This window comes from Musa acuminata, chromosome BXJ1-4, assembly GCF_036884655.1.
Source record: "Musa acuminata AAA Group cultivar baxijiao chromosome BXJ1-4, Cavendish_Baxijiao_AAA, whole genome shotgun sequence".
Lineage (NCBI taxonomy): Eukaryota > Viridiplantae > Streptophyta > Magnoliopsida > Zingiberales > Musaceae > Musa > Musa acuminata.
In genome coordinates, this window is record NC_088330.1 from 9,153,716 (window position 1) to 9,174,757 (window position 21,042).

The 21,042-nt window shown below is 36.6% G+C and overlaps 1 protein-coding gene across 45 annotated transcripts in view; it reads right to left on the reverse strand.

Annotated features, from left to right (window-relative positions):
* LOC135646027 (bZIP transcription factor 1-D-like) overlaps positions 1 to 21,042 on the reverse strand; it is a 71,077-nt gene that overhangs the window by 19,011 nt on the left and 31,024 nt on the right. For 26 of the 45 annotated variants that reach the window (XR_010498951.1, XM_065165155.1, XM_065165093.1 and 23 more), the window contains 6 exons: positions 16,741 to 16,910; positions 16,578 to 16,632; positions 9,097 to 9,266; positions 8,934 to 8,988; positions 603 to 772; positions 440 to 494 (listed from right to left, as the gene is read on the reverse strand). Coding sequence is in view for 41 of the 45 variants with exons in the window: in XM_065165155.1 (XP_065021227.1) it covers positions 440 to 494; positions 603 to 772; positions 8,934 to 8,988; positions 9,097 to 9,266; positions 16,578 to 16,632; positions 16,741 to 16,910 (675 nt within the window). In the remaining 4 variants the exon portion in view is untranslated. The other 19 variants (XR_010498967.1, XM_065165201.1, XM_065165253.1 and 16 more) reach the window with 7 other exon arrangements.

The following is a 21,042-nucleotide window of genomic DNA, read 5'->3' on the forward strand; positions in this document are numbered from 1 at the left end:
CAACATTCCGAACCATAAATTACAGCTGCCTATGCACATTCAAATATCATAGAAGACAACAGACATGTGGCATGACACAACATTAACTTACCTCGTTCTCCATTCAAAATATCAACCAAAATAACACAGACAACAGAAAATATAACCAAAGATATGATGGAAAGTCCTTTTATGTTCTCCTAGTGTCACTTGAAGTCCTAAAATGCAGACTAACTTCTTATAGAAACCAAAAACTACTTCATGTCATAGTAGAAGCGCTTAGTGACTATGAGTAAGCAAATCAATTTAGGCACGATAGGGAAGAATGAGAAGATACAATGAGGCATTTGCAAAAAGGGTAAAAAATGACATCCATAGCACCAAGAGATTCCTATTACCGTGATATTAGATGACAACTAAAGAAAGAAAGCCCACAAAAGGAAAGGAAAGAGATGCTCACATTCTGAGAATTGGCATCACTCCCTTCACTTGAACTCTCACTTCCACTTTCACCACTACAAAAAATCAGTTCTTTTAGAAAAGGGATGACATATATTTTGCAAACAGTGTCGTCCTAAATGTAGTAAATAAAATGATGACAATCAAACCTATTTTTGATATACCTCTGAGAGAAGGCTCCATTGGCTGGTTGCCCTGATAATTTACCTGGCTCGCTGTTGTTCTTCCCTGTAATCATATTTAAACTACCTAAACTTCCTTTGGATCTTTTCAGGGGACTTCTTTCCTTACCTACAGATGACTTACCATCAATGTCCACTCCAGGAGCAGTTCCCTAGAGATATAATACATCATAATCAGTTTGATTATTTCAAATATATAATAAGGTTTGTTTGGAAGGCTTCGGCCGCGCGCAAGCTATGAAGTGGAGCTCAGTGTTCTGCAGGTATATTGGTTGGCATGTATCCATTGACGTACAAGCCAAAGACATTGCCAAGTTTGTGTTAACACGCTCAACATAGCATATGAAACAGACAATACCATGGTACACTGGTACATGGCAACCGGTAAAAATCGTTGAACAAACAAGTCCATTGGTGCTTCAGTAACAAGTTTTTAGGTAAAAAATAAAAGGGTTTGTTTGACTTTCCACTTAGGAATCTCATGAGCAGCATTATTGTGTCTCATAGTAAAGTTAACAAAATAAGAAGAGAGAAAATATCCAACCAATATCAATCGAATTCAAAATTTTAACACTTGCAAAGGTAGTCGGATGAGGACAATAGTCCAGTACTGTGTGTTTTATCACCATGTCTCAGCAACATAAGAAAGAGCACCAACCCTACTTGCACATGGCAATAGTACATTATCAGTTCTCTCCATACTCGATTTGTTACCAGATAATATTGAACAAAACAAATATAAATATAGCAGATATGACATCAACACCATGCTCTCATTGCTAATTTCTTGGTAAGTGACATGGATCCTTTACCACTATTTAGATATCTTTGAAGACTGATTTGACACCAATGTTATGGAGATTGAAGTCTCTAGTATCAACTAGATAATTTTGAATCACTGCTAACAATGGATTCTACTATTCGTATTTTCTTACTTGATAATGCTATGGAAGCAAGATAAATTAACCAGGGAAAACAGTATAAATTTAATTATCTCAAACCCACATTCTGTGCAAAACGAGGATCAAACATTCTCTTGCACTCTTCATGTCAAAAATTCAAGTTCATGAGAACCCTTTAATTTGATGTAGATAGAGAAAATGCTAATCAACTTAGATCATATAATGGCTAATATGGCAGATTAATCATCTGATCTAGCAACGACGTGCCATACTAAATGACCTTTGAGCTCAGATCACTAATAATATTATCTCAACTTGATTGTACGTAGAACAGTCAAATTTAGTCCGGTAGAACTGAGTGTGAAGAAGGTTCAAAATTTGTTCATTTCATAGAAACAGAGATTTGTTCATATCATAGAAGCACGAACAAAAGCAAAAAAACATATACATCCCAACAAAGGATATCATAACCTGCAGGCTATACTTTGTCCAACCAGATCTAACACATAACGAAGTCAGCATCCTTTTCATTCAAGACACATGAAAAAGTCAAAAAAGAAATTTTTTTCTTGTGGCGTAAACCAATTGCCCAAAGCAAATCAACCATCCCCTACGAAAAAAGATCGAATCGCTACTGCTTTCTTTGTGCATAATCAGATTAAGAAATCGCATCTTTCGTTGAAGAAACCATTCACCCCAGTCAAATAAACCATACGCTAACAAGATAAAGAAAAAAGCATCGAGATCATCCGGCGACGAAGAAGCCGAATAGAGAACCCGGACACAGATTACGTACTATGATGGGACGAAAACTAGCATTGCTTGCGGAGGAATCCGCATCAGTGTTGGGGGTTTCCGGTTCCCGGATCTAGGGTTCCGTCAAGAGCTGCCTAAAGCCGTCGACGAGATTCCTGAACGGCCGTCCCTCTTCTCGAGTTTCTTCTCTACCGGACGAAGGAACCGATAAAAAGAAAAATTAAAGCTAAGCAGTACTTTTATTCTGTACTCATGAGCGTTACCGTTCTCACCATCACTTGCCGGTCCCGCGGGACCCACTTTTCTCTGCAATCATCAGTCGGGTGTTTTCGTGGGTAAGTTTCCGAACCGGAGTAAAGGATGATAATGTTCGAAAGGCTAAGGAAGCAGAAATAATTGAGCATCTAGTGACACGTGAAATTTCGACCAAACAATAGACCCGTAGAGAAAGTGGCGCGTCCATACCTCTACGGGCCCCACGTATAAGTGAGTTGTCATTGTGGGTAAACGTTGTTTGGGTGTCGATAGACACAAAAGAATATTTAGCTCGGCTAAAAGGTGGCCCCGACCGTCGGCTTATGGGTTGCCTCACACGCAGATCTCCCCAAGGTGGTGGGGGCCACCACGTAGTACGATCACTAATTGGCTATCATGCTCGTATTTTTTCCCTTTTTTTCATTTATATATATATATATATATATATAGCTTAATTTATTGGCGCTAATTTCTTATTTTTATTTTTATTTTTTACAGTAGAAAAGAAGTAACTGAAACCAGTATTACAAATTTACAAGCTCGTTATAACAGTAATATCATCATCATCATACATCAGTTGGCTTAGCAATTGTCGCATATTCATCATTATTTTGAGAATTTAGATAAGGTTATTCCTATATGATTTCTTTTGTTCTTCCATGATTTGGATTATGATCTTTATTGTCAAATGATAATAAGTATTATCATAGTATATGGATATAATTCTTCTTAATTGCTAAAATTGCTCTTGAAATGTATAATAAATAACAAATTTTCTAATAAATTTGTGTACTTGTAAATAATCTCAACAAGTGCCTCCAAAATTGCTATTGGAGTGTGTTGTTTGGTATAGGATGTATGAAGTAATCTCTGCTTTAGAATCAGATGATGTTAATTTGCATCTATAGATCAAACAGTGGGAGATCTGACACTGTACATTAGTTACTTGTTGCTGGCTTTGAGTGCTCAGAAAACTACAAAGAGCTTATTTAAGATATATTATCTCCATCTCATACTTGCATACACTATTGTCCAACCTGCCAACTAGGGTTTCCGATATCAGGCAGCACACCAACATATATCATCACTTCAATGCATGCATGCATATTTCCATACGTGTCACACATGCGGTAATTTCCATACGTGTCACGTATGTGGTGACACACCTATACGTGACACACCTATACTTTGTGCTTTGAACACTTCGGATCAAGCAACGCCTGACACGGATCTGTGTGTGTCACGTCACCACATACGTGACACACATGCAGTAATTTCCATACGTGTCACGTTTGAAATATCTCCGGTTATAGGTTCTCCCTCGGGAGACGGTGGTCTTCAGATGTTTGGCTCCCTCATTTCTGAAGGTTGAGAAAGTAGGTAGGGGTGATCGGAGATCCCTTCTCTCCACCCGAGGAGAGGTGAAGATGATATCATCTTTCCTTCTTGGGTGGAGTGAAGGGAGCTTCGAACACGTGCACTCTCCCTATATCCTCACGATTCCTCATATATTTGTTCTAACAATTTTGGGCAACGGACCTATGGTAGTCATTGGCTGCACCGCTATGGTTCTAGTATGAATGAACATACTGACTCGTGGTATGCTGTTATGTACCATGGTACCAGAAGGGAGAAGAAAAGAAGTATAGAAGGAAGAGGAGGAGAGGAGGCAAAGAAGAAGAAGGGAGAAGGTGGCAGAAAAAACAGAGGAGTAGAGGAGGTGGTGGAGGAGGAGCCAACGGCGGCCAAGGAAAATGAGGAGATGTTAACCAAGGAAGATGAGGAGGAGACCACAACCAAGCAAGATGAAGAGGCTGCAGCCAAGGAAGATGAGGAGGTGCTCATGGCAGATAAGGTTGATGAGAGGAATACCACCAACACAGAAAACAAAGAAAACAGGCTTACTGCCTGGTCCAAACTCATTACCAGGACTGTGGGCCTGGAACAAGTGATAAGCACCATACCGCATGTGGACCACCGAAAATTAGGGAGTGTGCATTGTTGATTTATGCCTGGACAGATAAATATGACAATACATCCGGTCCGAACAAAATTGCATTACTTGGTATATGTCATTGTGTTATTTCTTCGCTTAAAGCAAGTATCTTCTTCTCCATTTTGATCAAAACTTAAATAAAGGATGAAATGACAAATTTTGTGTCCTAGAAAAAAAACCAATATGATATGACAACAATAAGTCATAATGCAAAAACTATTTGACTATTAGAAGTTGGATATATGGGTCTTATTCTGCCATTGAACTCAGTTGGGGGCAATATCGCTAGTCAAACTAAGAACAACAAAACATTTTATGGTTTTTAATAAAGTATACATAAGTATTCCTCTATCTTTGCTCATTATACTAATCAATCGTTAATTCATCTCATCCAAGCAATGCATCTATAATTTCTCTTCGAATATGATTCATCATCTTGAGTTAATTTTCGTCAATTTATCCTTGATTGGACCTACACCTAAATGTTCACAGATGTAAAATTTTCTACTCTTTTTCTATTAACTCCACACATCTAAACATTCTTATTTTTGCATTTGTAGATATAATCTCCTAAGATCTAACTTGAACCATGTAGCACAAATCCTGTTCCACCAATTACCTTTATCGAGGGTAGTATATCTAGTCAAACTAAGACATCAAATCATTTTTCATGGTTTTTAATAAAGTTTTCTTAGCTATTTCTACCTCTCACAAACTCACAACACTAATCATAATTATTTCACCTCCTCTAACTGTGTCTGTCCGTCTGCACCATTTTAAATATTTTTTCATCAATGTATCCCCAATTGAACCTATAATTAATTGTTTATAAATGTAAATGTTTATTATTCTATTCTAGTATTTTCACAACCATCTCAACATCCTCATCTTCCCATCACTAATTTTTGTACATGCAATTTACCAACTGCCCAACATTCCGAACCATAAATTACAGCTGCCTATGCACATTCAAATATCATAGAAGACAACAGACATGTGGCATGACACAACATTAATTTACCTCGTTCTCCATTCAAAATATCAACCAAAATAACACAGACAACAGAAAATATAACCAAAGATATGATGGAAAGTCCTTTTATGTTCTCCTAGTGTCACTTGAAGTCCTAAAATGCAGACTAACTTCTTATAGAAACCAAAAACTACTTCATGTCATAGTAGAAGCGCTTAGTGACTATGAGTAAGCAAATCAATTTATATTTTTTCATCAATGTATCCCCAATTGAACCTATAATTAATTGTTTATAAATGTAAATGTTTATTATTCTATTCTAGTATTTTCACAACCATCTCAACATCCTCATCTTCCCATCACTAATTTTTGTACATGCAATTTACCAACTGCCCAACATTCCGAACCATAAATTACAGCTGCCTATGCACATTCAAATATCATAGAAGACAACAGACATGTGGCATGACACAACATTAACTTACCTCGTTCTCCATTCAAAATATCAACCAAAATAACACAGACAACAGAAAATATAACCAAAGATATGATGGAAAGTCCTTTTATGTTCTCCTAGTGTCACTTGAAGTCCTAAAATGCAGACTAACTTCTTATAGAAACCAAAAACTACTTCATGTCATAGTAGAAGCGCTTAGTGACTATGAGTAAGCAAATCAATTTATATTTTTTCATCAATGTATCCCCAATTGAACCTATAATTAATTGTTTATAAATGTAAATGTTTATTATTCTATTCTAGTATTTTCACAACCATCTCAACATCCTCATCTTCCCATCACTAATTTTTGTACATGCAATTTACCAACTGCCCAACATTCCGAACCATAAATTACAGCTGCCTATGCACATTCAAATATCATAGAAGACAACAGACATGTGGCATGACACAACATTAACTTACCTCGTTCTCCATTCAAAATAACACAGACAACAGAAAATATAACCAAAGATATGATGGAAAGTCCTTTTATGTTCTCCTAGTGTCACTTGAAGTCCTAAAATGCAGACTAACTTCTTATAGAAACCAAAAACTACTTCATGTCATAGTAGAAGCGCTTAGTGACTATGAGTAAGCAAATCAATTTATATTTTTTCATCAATGTATCCCCAATTGAACCTATAATTAATTGTTTATAAATGTAAATGTTTATTATTCTATTCTAGTATTTTCACAACCATCTCAACATCCTCATCTTCCCATCACTAATTTTTGTACATGCAATTTACCAACTGCCCAACATTCCGAACCATAAATTACAGCTGCCTATGCACATTCAAATATCATAGAAGACAACAGACATGTGGCATGACACAACATTAACTTACCTCGTTCTCCATTCAAAATATCAACCAAAATAACACAGACAACAGAAAATATAACCAAAGATATGATGGAAAGTCCTTTTATGTTCTCCTAGTGTCACTTGAAGTCCTAAAATGCAGACTAACTTCTTATAGAAACCAAAAACTACTTCATGTCATAGTAGAAGCGCTTAGTGACTATGAGTAAGCAAATCAATTTATATTTTTTCATCAATGTATCCCCAATTGAACCTATAATTAATTGTTTATAAATGTAAATGTTTATTATTCTATTCTAGTATTTTCACAACCATCTCAACATCCTCATCTTCCCATCACTAATTTTTGTACATGCAATTTACCAACTGCCCAACATTCCGAACCATAAATTACAGCTGCCTATGCACATTCAAATATCATAGAAGACAACAGACATGTGGCATGACACAACATTAACTTACCTCGTTCTCCATTCAAAATATCAACCAAAATAACACAGACAACAGAAAATATAACCAAAGATATGATGGAAAGTCCTTTTATGTTCTCCTAGTGTCACTTGAAGTCCTAAAATGCAGACTAACTTCTTATAGAAACCAAAAACTACTTCATGTCATAGTAGAAGCGCTTAGTGACTATGAGTAAGCAAATCAATTTATATTTTTTCATCAATGTATCCCCAATTGAACCTATAATTAATTGTTTATAAATGTAAATGTTTATTATTCTATTCTAGTATTTTCACAACCATCTCAACATCCTCATCTTCCCATCACTAATTTTTGTACATGCAATTTACCAACTGCCCAACATTCCGAACCATAAATTACAGCTGCCTATGCACATTCAAATATCATAGAAGACAACAGACATGTGGCATGACACAACATTAACTTACCTCGTTCTCCATTCAAAATAACACAGACAACAGAAAATATAACCAAAGATATGATGGAAAGTCCTTTTATGTTCTCCTAGTGTCACTTGAAGTCCTAAAATGCAGACTAACTTCTTATAGAAACCAAAAACTACTTCATGTCATAGTAGAAGCGCTTAGTGACTATGAGTAAGCAAATCAATTTATATTTTTTCATCAATGTATCCCCAATTGAACCTATAATTAATTGTTTATAAATGTAAATGTTTATTATTCTATTCTAGTATTTTCACAACCATCTCAACATCCTCATCTTCCCATCACTAATTTTTGTACATGCAATTTACCAACTGCCCAACATTCCGAACCATAAATTACAGCTGCCTATGCACATTCAAATATCATAGAAGACAACAGACATGTGGCATGACACAACATTAACTTACCTCGTTCTCCATTCAAAATATCAACCAAAATAACACAGACAACAGAAAATATAACCAAAGATATGATGGAAAGTCCTTTTATGTTCTCCTAGTGTCACTTGAAGTCCTAAAATGCAGACTAACTTCTTATAGAAACCAAAAACTACTTCATGTCATAGTAGAAGCGCTTAGTGACTATGAGTAAGCAAATCAATTTATATTTTTTCATCAATGTATCCCCAATTGAACCTATAATTAATTGTTTATAAATGTAAATGTTTATTATTCTATTCTAGTATTTTCACAACCATCTCAACATCCTCATCTTCCCATCACTAATTTTTGTACATGCAATTTACCAACTGCCCAACATTCCGAACCATAAATTACAGCTGCCTATGCACATTCAAATATCATAGAAGACAACAGACATGTGGCATGACACAACATTAACTTACCTCGTTCTCCATTCAAAATATCAACCAAAATAACACAGACAACAGAAAATATAACCAAAGATATGATGGAAAGTCCTTTTATGTTCTCCTAGTGTCACTTGAAGTCCTAAAATGCAGACTAACTTCTTATAGAAACCAAAAACTACTTCATGTCATAGTAGAAGCGCTTAGTGACTATGAGTAAGCAAATCAATTTAGGCACGATAGGGAAGAATGAGAAGATACAATGAGGCATTTGCAAAAAGGGTAAAAAATGACATCCATAGCACCAAGAGATTCCTATTACCGTGATATTAGATGACAACTAAAGAAAGAAAGCCCACAAAAGGAAAGGAAAGAGATGCTCACATTCTGAGAATTGGCATCACTCCCTTCACTTGAACTCTCACTTCCACTTTCACCACTACAAAAAATCAGTTCTTTTAGAAAAGGGATGACATATATTTTGCAAACAGTGTCGTCCTAAATGTAGTAAATAAAATGATGACAATCAAACCTATTTTTGATATACCTCTGAGAGAAGGCTCCATTGGCTGGTTGCCCTGATAATTTACCTGGCTCGCTGTTGTTCTTCCCTGTAATCATATTTAAACTACCTAAACTTCCTTTGGATCTTTTCAGGGGACTTCTTTCCTTACCTACAGATGACTTACCATCAATGTCCACTCCAGGAGCAGTTCCCTAGAGATATAATACATCATAATCAGTTTGATTATTTCAAATATATAATAAGGTTTGTTTGGAAGGCTTCGGCCGCGCGCAAGCTATGAAGTGGAGCTCAGTGTTCTGCAGGTATATTGGTTGGCATGTATCCATTGACGTACAAGCCAAAGACATTGCCAAGTTTGTGTTAACACGCTCAACATAGCATATGAAACAGACAATACCATGGTACACTGGTACATGGCAACCGGTAAAAATCGTTGAACAAACAAGTCCATTGGTGCTTCAGTAACAAGTTTTTAGGTAAAAAATAAAAGGGTTTGTTTGACTTTCCACTTAGGAATCTCATGAGCAGCATTATTGTGTCTCATAGTAAAGTTAACAAAATAAGAAGAGAGAAAATATCCAACCAATATCAATCGAATTCAAAATTTTAACACTTGCAAAGGTAGTCGGATGAGGACAATAGTCCAGTACTGTGTGTTTTATCACCATGTCTCAGCAACATAAGAAAGAGCACCAACCCTACTTGCACATGGCAATAGTACATTATCAGTTCTCTCCATACTCGATTTGTTACCAGATAATATTGAACAAAACAAATATAAATATAGCAGATATGACATCAACACCATGCTCTCATTGCTAATTTCTTGGTAAGTGACATGGATCCTTTACCACTATTTAGATATCTTTGAAGACTGATTTGACACCAATGTTATGGAGATTGAAGTCTCTAGTATCAACTAGATAATTTTGAATCACTGCTAACAATGGATTCTACTATTCGTATTTTCTTACTTGATAATGCTATGGAAGCAAGATAAATTAACCAGGGAAAACAGTATAAATTTAATTATCTCAAACCCACATTCTGTGCAAAACGAGGATCAAACATTCTCTTGCACTCTTCATGTCAAAAATTCAAGTTCATGAGAACCCTTTAATTTGATGTAGATAGAGAAAATGCTAATCAACTTAGATCATATAATGGCTAATATGGCAGATTAATCATCTGATCTAGCAACGACGTGCCATACTAAATGACCTTTGAGCTCAGATCACTAATAATATTATCTCAACTTGATTGTACGTAGAACAGTCAAATTTAGTCCGGTAGAACTGAGTGTGAAGAAGGTTCAAAATTTGTTCATTTCATAGAAACAGAGATTTGTTCATATCATAGAAGCACGAACAAAAGCAAAAAAACATATACATCCCAACAAAGGATATCATAACCTGCAGGCTATACTTTGTCCAACCAGATCTAACACATAACGAAGTCAGCATCCTTTTCATTCAAGACACATGAAAAAGTCAAAAAAGAAATTTTTTTCTTGTGGCGTAAACCAATTGCCCAAAGCAAATCAACCATCCCCTACGAAAAAAGATCGAATCGCTACTGCTTTCTTTGTGCATAATCAGATTAAGAAATCGCATCTTTCGTTGAAGAAACCATTCACCCCAGTCAAATAAACCATACGCTAACAAGATAAAGAAAAAAGCATCGAGATCATCCGGCGACGAAGAAGCCGAATAGAGAACCCGGACACAGATTACGTACTATGATGGGACGAAAACTAGCATTGCTTGCGGAGGAATCCGCATCAGTGTTGGGGGTTTCCGGTTCCCGGATCTAGGGTTCCGTCAAGAGCTGCCTAAAGCCGTCGACGAGATTCCTGAACGGCCGTCCCTCTTCTCGAGTTTCTTCTCTACCGGACGAAGGAACCGATAAAAAGAAAAATTAAAGCTAAGCAGTACTTTTATTCTGTACTCATGAGCGTTACCGTTCTCACCATCACTTGCCGGTCCCGCGGGACCCACTTTTCTCTGCAATCATCAGTCGGGTGTTTTCGTGGGTAAGTTTCCGAACCGGAGTAAAGGATGATAATGTTCGAAAGGCTAAGGAAGCAGAAATAATTGAGCATCTAGTGACACGTGAAATTTCGACCAAACAATAGACCCGTAGAGAAAGTGGCGCGTCCATACCTCTACGGGCCCCACGTATAAGTGAGTTGTCATTGTGGGTAAACGTTGTTTGGGTGTCGATAGACACAAAAGAATATTTAGCTCGGCTAAAAGGTGGCCCCGACCGTCGGCTTATGGGTTGCCTCACACGCAGATCTCCCCAAGGTGGTGGGGGCCACCACGTAGTACGATCACTAATTGGCTATCATGCTCGTATTTTTTCCCTTTTTTTCATTTATATATATATATATATATATATAGCTTAATTTATTGGCGCTAATTTCTTATTTTTATTTTTATTTTTTACAGTAGAAAAGAAGTAACTGAAACCAGTATTACAAATTTACAAGCTCGTTATAACAGTAATATCATCATCATCATACATCAGTTGGCTTAGCAATTGTCGCATATTCATCATTATTTTGAGAATTTAGATAAGGTTATTCCTATATGATTTCTTTTGTTCTTCCATGATTTGGATTATGATCTTTATTGTCAAATGATAATAAGTATTATCATAGTATATGGATATAATTCTTCTTAATTGCTAAAATTGCTCTTGAAATGTATAATAAATAACAAATTTTCTAATAAATTTGTGTACTTGTAAATAATCTCAACAAGTGCCTCCAAAATTGCTATTGGAGTGTGTTGTTTGGTATAGGATGTATGAAGTAATCTCTGCTTTAGAATCAGATGATGTTAATTTGCATCTATAGATCAAACAGTGGGAGATCTGACACTGTACATTAGTTACTTGTTGCTGGCTTTGAGTGCTCAGAAAACTACAAAGAGCTTATTTAAGATATATTATCTCCATCTCATACTTGCATACACTATTGTCCAACCTGCCAACTAGGGTTTCCGATATCAGGCAGCACACCAACATATATCATCACTTCAATGCATGCATGCATATTTCCATACGTGTCACACATGCGGTAATTTCCATACGTGTCACGTATGTGGTGACACACCTATACGTGACACACCTATACTTTGTGCTTTGAACACTTCGGATCAAGCAACGCCTGACACGGATCTGTGTGTGTCACGTCACCACATACGTGACACACATGCAGTAATTTCCATACGTGTCACGTTTGAAATATCTCCGGTTATAGGTTCTCCCTCGGGAGACGGTGGTCTTCAGATGTTTGGCTCCCTCATTTCTGAAGGTTGAGAAAGTAGGTAGGGGTGATCGGAGATCCCTTCTCTCCACCCGAGGAGAGGTGAAGATGATATCATCTTTCCTTCTTGGGTGGAGTGAAGGGAGCTTCGAACACGTGCACTCTCCCTATATCCTCACGATTCCTCATATATTTGTTCTAACAATTTTGGGCAACGGACCTATGGTAGTCATTGGCTGCACCGCTATGGTTCTAGTATGAATGAACATACTGACTCGTGGTATGCTGTTATGTACCATGGTACCAGAAGGGAGAAGAAAAGAAGTATAGAAGGAAGAGGAGGAGAGGAGGCAAAGAAGAAGAAGGGAGAAGGTGGCAGAAAAAACAGAGGAGTAGAGGAGGTGGTGGAGGAGGAGCCAACGGCGGCCAAGGAAAATGAGGAGATGTTAACCAAGGAAGATGAGGAGGAGACCACAACCAAGCAAGATGAAGAGGCTGCAGCCAAGGAAGATGAGGAGGTGCTCATGGCAGATAAGGTTGATGAGAGGAATACCACCAACACAGAAAACAAAGAAAACAGGCTTACTGCCTGGTCCAAACTCATTACCAGGACTGTGGGCCTGGAACAAGTGATAAGCACCATACCGCATGTGGACCACCGAAAATTAGGGAGTGTGCATTGTTGATTTATGCCTGGACAGATAAATATGACAATACATCCGGTCCGAACAAAATTGCATTACTTGGTATATGTCATTGTGTTATTTCTTCGCTTAAAGCAAGTATCTTCTTCTCCATTTTGATCAAAACTTAAATAAAGGATGAAATGACAAATTTTGTGTCCTAGAAAAAAAACCAATATGATATGACAACAATAAGTCATAATGCAAAAACTATTTGACTATTAGAAGTTGGATATATGGGTCTTATTCTGCCATTGAACTCAGTTGGGGGCAATATCGCTAGTCAAACTAAGAACAACAAAACATTTTATGGTTTTTAATAAAGTATACATAAGTATTCCTCTATCTTTGCTCATTATACTAATCAATCGTTAATTCATCTCATCCAAGCAATGCATCTATAATTTCTCTTCGAATATGATTCATCATCTTGAGTTAATTTTCGTCAATTTATCCTTGATTGGACCTACACCTAAATGTTCACAGATGTAAAATTTTCTACTCTTTTTCTATTAACTCCACACATCTAAACATTCTTATTTTTGCATTTGTAGATATAATCTCCTAAGATCTAACTTGAACCATGTAGCACAAATCCTGTTCCACCAATTACCTTTATCGAGGGTAGTATATCTAGTCAAACTAAGACATCAAATCATTTTTCATGGTTTTTAATAAAGTTTTCTTAGCTATTTCTACCTCTCACAAACTCACAACACTAATCATAATTATTTCACCTCCTCTAACTGTGTCTGTCCGTCTGCACCATTTTAAATATTTTTTCATCAATGTATCCCCAATTGAACCTATAATTAATTGTTTATAAATGTAAATGTTTATTATTCTATTCTAGTATTTTCACAACCATCTCAACATCCTCATCTTCCCATCACTAATTTTTGTACATGCAATTTACCAACTGCCCAACATTCCGAACCATAAATTACAGCTGCCTATGCACATTCAAATATCATAGAAGACAACAGACATGTGGCATGACACAACATTAACTTACCTCGTTCTCCATTCAAAATATCAACCAAAATAACACAGACAACAGAAAATATAACCAAAGATATGATGGAAAGTCCTTTTATGTTCTCCTAGTGTCACTTGAAGTCCTAAAATGCAGACTAACTTCTTATAGAAACCAAAAACTACTTCATGTCATAGTAGAAGCGCTTAGTGACTATGAGTAAGCAAATCAATTTATATTTTTTCATCAATGTATCCCCAATTGAACCTATAATTAATTGTTTATAAATGTAAATGTTTATTATTCTATTCTAGTATTTTCACAACCATCTCAACATCCTCATCTTCCCATCACTAATTTTTGTACATGCAATTTACCAACTGCCCAACATTCCGAACCATAAATTACAGCTGCCTATGCACATTCAAATATCATAGAAGACAACAGACATGTGGCATGACACAACATTAACTTACCTCGTTCTCCATTCAAAATATCAACCAAAATAACACAGACAACAGAAAATATAACCAAAGATATGATGGAAAGTCCTTTTATGTTCTCCTAGTGTCACTTGAAGTCCTAAAATGCAGACTAACTTCTTATAGAAACCAAAAACTACTTCATGTCATAGTAGAAGCGCTTAGTGACTATGAGTAAGCAAATCAATTTATATTTTTTCATCAATGTATCCCCAATTGAACCTATAATTAATTGTTTATAAATGTAAATGTTTATTATTCTATTCTAGTATTTTCACAACCATCTCAACATCCTCATCTTCCCATCACTAATTTTTGTACATGCAATTTACCAACTGCCCAACATTCCGAACCATAAATTACAGCTGCCTATGCACATTCAAATATCATAGAAGACAACAGACATGTGGCATGACACAACATTAACTTACCTCGTTCTCCATTCAAAATATCAACCAAAATAACACAGACAACAGAAAATATAACCAAAGATATGATGGAAAGTCCTTTTATGTTCTCCTAGTGTCACTTGAAGTCCTAAAATGCAGACTAACTTCTTATAGAAACCAAAAACTACTTCATGTCATAGTAGAAGCGCTTAGTGACTATGAGTAAGCAAATCAATTTATATTTTTTCATCAATGTATCCCCAATTGAACCTATAATTAATTGTTTATAAATGTAAATGTTTATTATTCTATTCTAGTATTTTCACAACCATCTCAACATCCTCATCTTCCCATCACTAATTTTTGTACATGCAATTTACCAACTGCCCAACATTCCGAACCATAAATTACAGCTGCCTATGCACATTCAAATATCATAGAAGACAACAGACATGTGGCATGACACAACATTAACTTACCTCGTTCTCCATTCAAAATATCAACCAAAATAACACAGACAACAGAAAATATAACCAAAGATATGATGGAAAGTCCTTTTATGTTCTCCTAGTGTCACTTGAAGTCCTAAAATGCAGACTAACTTCTTATAGAAACCAAAAACTACTTCATGTCATAGTAGAAGCGCTTAGTGACTATGAGTAAGCAAATCAATTTATATTTTTTCATCAATGTATCCCCAATTGAACCTATAATTAATTGTTTATAAATGTAAATGTTTATTATTCTATTCTAGTATTTTCACAACCATCTCAACATCCTCATCTTCCCATCACTAATTTTTGTACATGCAATTTACCAACTGCCCAACATTCCGAACCATAAATTACAGCTGCCTATGCACATTCAAATATCATAGAAGACAACAGACATGTGGCATGACACAACATTAACTTACCTCGTTCTCCATTCAAAATATCAACCAAAATAACACAGACAACAGAAAATATAACCAAAGATATGATGGAAAGTCCTTTTATGTTCTCCTAGTGTCACTTGAAGTCCTAAAATGCAGACTAACTTCTTATAGAAACCAAAAACTACTTCATGTCATAGTAGAAGCGCTTAGTGACTATGAGTAAGCAAATCAATTTATATTTTTTCATCAATGTATCCCCAATTGAACCTATAATTAATTGTTTATAAATGTAAATGTTTATTATTCTATTCTAGTATTTTCACAACCATCTCAACATCCTCATCTTCCCATCACTAATTTTTGTACATGCAATTTACCAACTGCCCAACATTCCGAACCATAAATTACAGCTGCCTATGCACATTCAAATATCATAGAAGACAACAGACATGTGGCATGACACAACATTAACTTACCTCGTTCTCCATTCAAAATATCAACCAAAATAACACAGACAACAGAAAATATAACCAAAGATATGATGGAAAGTCCTTTTATGTTCTCCTAGTGTCACTTGAAGTCCTAAAATGCAGACTAACTTCTTATAGAAACCAAAAACTACTTCATGTCATAGTAGAAGCGCTTAGTGACTATGAGTAAGCAAATCAATTTAGGCACGATAGGGAAGAATGAGAAGATACAATGAGGCATTTGCAAAAAGGGTAAAAAATGACATCCATAGCACCAAGAGATTCCTATTACCGTGATATTAGATGACAACTAAAGAAAGAAAGCCCACAAAAGGAAAGGAAAGAGATGCTCACATTCTGAGAATTGGCATCACTCCCTTCACTTGAACTCTCACTTCCACTTTCACCACTACAAAAAATCAGTTCTTTTAGAAAAGGGATGACATATATTTTGCAAACAGTGTCGTCCTAAATGTAGTAAATAAAATGATGACAATCAAACCTATTTTTGATATACCTCTGAGAGAAGGCTCCATTGGCTGGTTGCCCTGATAATTTACCTGGCTCGCTGTTGTTCTTCCCTGTAATCATATTTAAACTACCTAAACTTCCTTTGGATCTTTTCAGGGGACTTCTTTCCTTACCTACAGATGACTTACCATCAATGTCCACTCCAGGAGCAGTTCCCTAGAGATATAATACATCATAATCAGTTTGATTATTTCAAATATATAATAAGGTTTGTTTGGAAGGCTTCGGCCGCGCGCAAGCTATGAAGTGGAGCTCAGTGTTCTGCAGGTATATTGGTTGGCATGTATCCATTGACGTACAAGCCAAAGACATTGCCAAGTTTGTGTTAACACGCTCAACATAGCATATGAAACAGACAATACCATGGTACACTGGTACATGGCAACCGGTAAAAATCGTTGAACAAACAAGTCCATTGGTGCTTCAGTAACAAGTTTTTAGGTAAAAAATAAAAGGGTTTGTTTGACTTTCCACTTAGGAATCTCATGAGCAGCATTATTGTGTCTCATAGTAAAGTTAACAAAATAAGAAGAGAGAAAATATCCAACCAATATCAATCGAATTCAAAATTTTAACACTTGCAAAGGTAGTCGGATGAGGACAATAGTCCAGTACTGTGTGTTTTATCACCATGTCTCAGCAACATAAGAAAGAGCACCAACCCTACTTGCACATGGCAATAGTACATTATCAGTTCTCTCCATACTCGATTTGTTACCAGATAATATTGAACAAAACAAATATAAATATAGCAGATATGACATCAACACCATGCTCTCATTGCTAATTTCTTGGTAAGTGACATGGATCCTTTACCACTATTTAGATATCTTTGAAGACTGATTTGACACCAATGTTATGGAGATTGAAGTCTCTAGTATCAACTAGATAATTTTGAATCACTGCTAACAATGGATTCTACTATTCGTATTTTCTTACTTGATAATGCTATGGAAGCAAGATAAATTAACCAGGGAAAACAGTATAAATTTAATTATCTCAAACCCACATTCTGTGCAAAACGAGGATCAAACATTCTCTTGCACTCTTCATGTCAAAAATTCAAGTTCATGAGAACCCTTTAATTTGATGTAGATAGAGAAAATGCTAATCAACTTAGATCATATAATGGCTAATATGGCAGATTAATCATCTGATCTAGCAACGACGTGCCATACTAAATGACCTTTGAGCTCAGATCACTAATAATATTATCTCAACTTGATTGTACGTAGAACAGTCAAATTTAGTCCGGTAGAACTGAGTGTGAAGAAGGTTCAAAATTTGTTCATTTCATAGAAACAGAGATTTGTTCATATCATAGAAGCACGAACAAAAGCAAAAAAACATATACATCCCAACAAAGGATATCATAACCTGCAGGCTATACTTTGTCCAACCAGATCTAACACATAACGAAGTCAGCATCCTTTTCATTCAAGACACATGAAAAAGTCAAAAAAGAAATTTTTTTCTTGTGGCGTAAACCAATTGCCCAAAGCAAATCAACCATCCCCTACGAAAAAAGATCGAATCGCTACTGCTTTCTTTGTGCATAATCAGATTAAGAAATCGCATCTTTCGTTGAAGAAACCATTCACCCCAGTCAAATAAACCATACGCTAACAAGATAAAGAAAAAAGCATCGAGATCATCCGGCGACGAAGAAGCCGAATAGAGAACCCGGACACAGATTACGTACTATGATGGGACGAAAACTAGCATTGCTTGCGGAGGAATCCGCATCAGTGTTGGGGGTTTCCGGTTCCCGGATCTAGGGTTCCGTCAAGAGCTGCCTAAAGCCGTCGACGAGATTCCTGAACGGCCGTCCCTCTTCTCGAGTTTCTTCTCTACCGGACGAAGGAACCGATAAAAAGAAAAATTAAAGCTAAGCAGTACTTTTATTCTGTACTCATGAGCGTTACCGTTCTCACCATCACTTGCCGGTCCCGCGGGACCCACTTTTCTCTGCAATCATCAGTCGGGTGTTTTCGTGGGTAAGTTTCCGAACCGGAGTAAAGGATGATAATGTTCGAAAGGCTAAGGAAGCAGAAATAATTGAGCATCTAGTGACACGTGAAATTTCGACCAAACAATAGACCCGTAGAGAAAGTGGCGCGTCCATACCTCTACGGGCCCCACGTATAAGTGAGTTGTCATTGTGGGTAAACGTTGTTTGGGTGTCGATAGACACAAAAGAATATTTAGCTCGGCTAAAAGGTGGCCCCGACCGTCGGCTTATGGGTTGCCTCACACGCAGATCTCCCCAAGGTGGTGGGGGCCACCACGTAGTACGATCACTAATTGGCTATCATGCTCGTATTTTTTCCCTTTTTTTCATTTATATATATATATATATATATATAGCTTAATTTATTGGCGCTAATTTCTTATTTTTATTTTTATTTTTTACAGTAGAAAAGAAGTAACTGAAACCAGTATTACAAATTTACAAGCTCGTTATAACAGTAATATCATCATCATCATACATCAGTTGGCTTAGCAATTGTCGCATATTCATCATTATTTTGAGAATTTAGATAAGGTTATTCCTATATGATTTCTTTTGTTCTTCCATGATTTGGATTATGATCTTTATTGTCAAATGATAATAAGTATTATCATAGTATATGGATATAATTCTTCTTAATTGCTAAAATTGCTCTTGAAATGTATAATAAATAACAAATTTTCTAATAAATTTGTGTACTTGTAAATAATCTCAACAAGTGCCTCCAAAATTGCTATTGGAGTGTGTTGTTTGGTATAGGATGTATGAAGTAATCTCTGCTTTAGAATCAGATGATGTTAATTTGCATCTATAGATCAAACAGTGGGAGATCTGACACTGTACATTAGTTACTTGTTGCTGGCTTTGAGTGCTCAGAAAACTACAAAGAGCTTATTTAAGATATATTATCTCCATCTCATACTTGCATACACTATTGTCCAACCTGCCAACTAGGGTTTCCGATATCAGGCAGCACACCAACATATATCATCACTTCAATGCATGCATGCATATTTCCATACGTGTCACACATGCGGTAATTTCCATACGTGTCACGTATGTGGTGACACACCTATACGTGACACACCTATACTTTGTGCTTTGAACACTTCGGATCAAGCAACGCCTGACACGGATCTGTGTGTGTCACGTCACCACATACGTGACACACATGCAGTAATTTCCATACGTGTCACGTTTGAAATATCTCCGGTTATAGGTTCTCCCTCGGGAGACGGTGGTCTTCAGATGTTTGGCTCCCTCATTTCTGAAGGTTGAGAAAGTAGGTAGGGGTGATCGGAGATCCCTTCTCTCCACCCGAGGAGAGGTGAAGATGATATCATCTTTCCTTCTTGGGTGGAGTGAAGGGAGCTTCGAACACGTGCACTCTCCCTATATCCTCACGATTCCTCATATATTTGTTCTAACAATTTTGGGCAACGGACCTATGGTAGTCATTGGCTGCACCGCTATGGTTCTAGTATGAATGAACATACTGACTCGTGGTATGCTGTTATGTACCATGGTACCAGAAGGGAGAAGAAAAGAAGTATAGAAGGAAGAGGAGGAGAGGAGGCAAAGAAGAAGAAGGGAGAAGGTGGCAGAAAAAACAGAGGAGTAGAGGAGGTGGTGGAGGAGGAGCCAACGGCGGCCAAGGAAAATGAGGAGATGTTAACCAAGGAAGATGAGGAGGAGACCACAACCAAGCAAGATGAAGAGGCTGCAGCCAAGGAAGATGAGGAGGTGCTCATGGCAGATAAGGTTGATGAGAGGAATACCACCAACACAGAAAACAAAGAAAACAGGCTTACTGCCTGGTCCAAACTCATTACCAGGACTGTGGGCCTGGAACAAGTGATAAGCACCATACCGCATGTGGACCACCGAAAATTAGGGAGTGTGCATTGTTGATTTATGCCTGGACAGATAAATATGACAATACATCCGGTCCGAACAAAATTGCATTACTTGGTATATGTCATTGTGTTATTTCTTCGCTTAAAGCAAGTATCTTCTTCTCCATTTTGATCAAAACTTAAATAAAGGATGAAATGACAAATTTTGTGTCCTAGAAAAAAAACCAATATGATATGACAACAATAAGTCATAATGCAAAAACTATTTGACTATTAGAAGTTGGATATATGGGTCTTATTCTGCCATTGAACTCAGTTGGGGGCAATATCGCTAGTCAAACTAAGAACAACAAAACATTTTATGGTTTTTAATAAAGTATACATAAGTATTCCTCTATCTTTGCTCATTATACTAATCAAT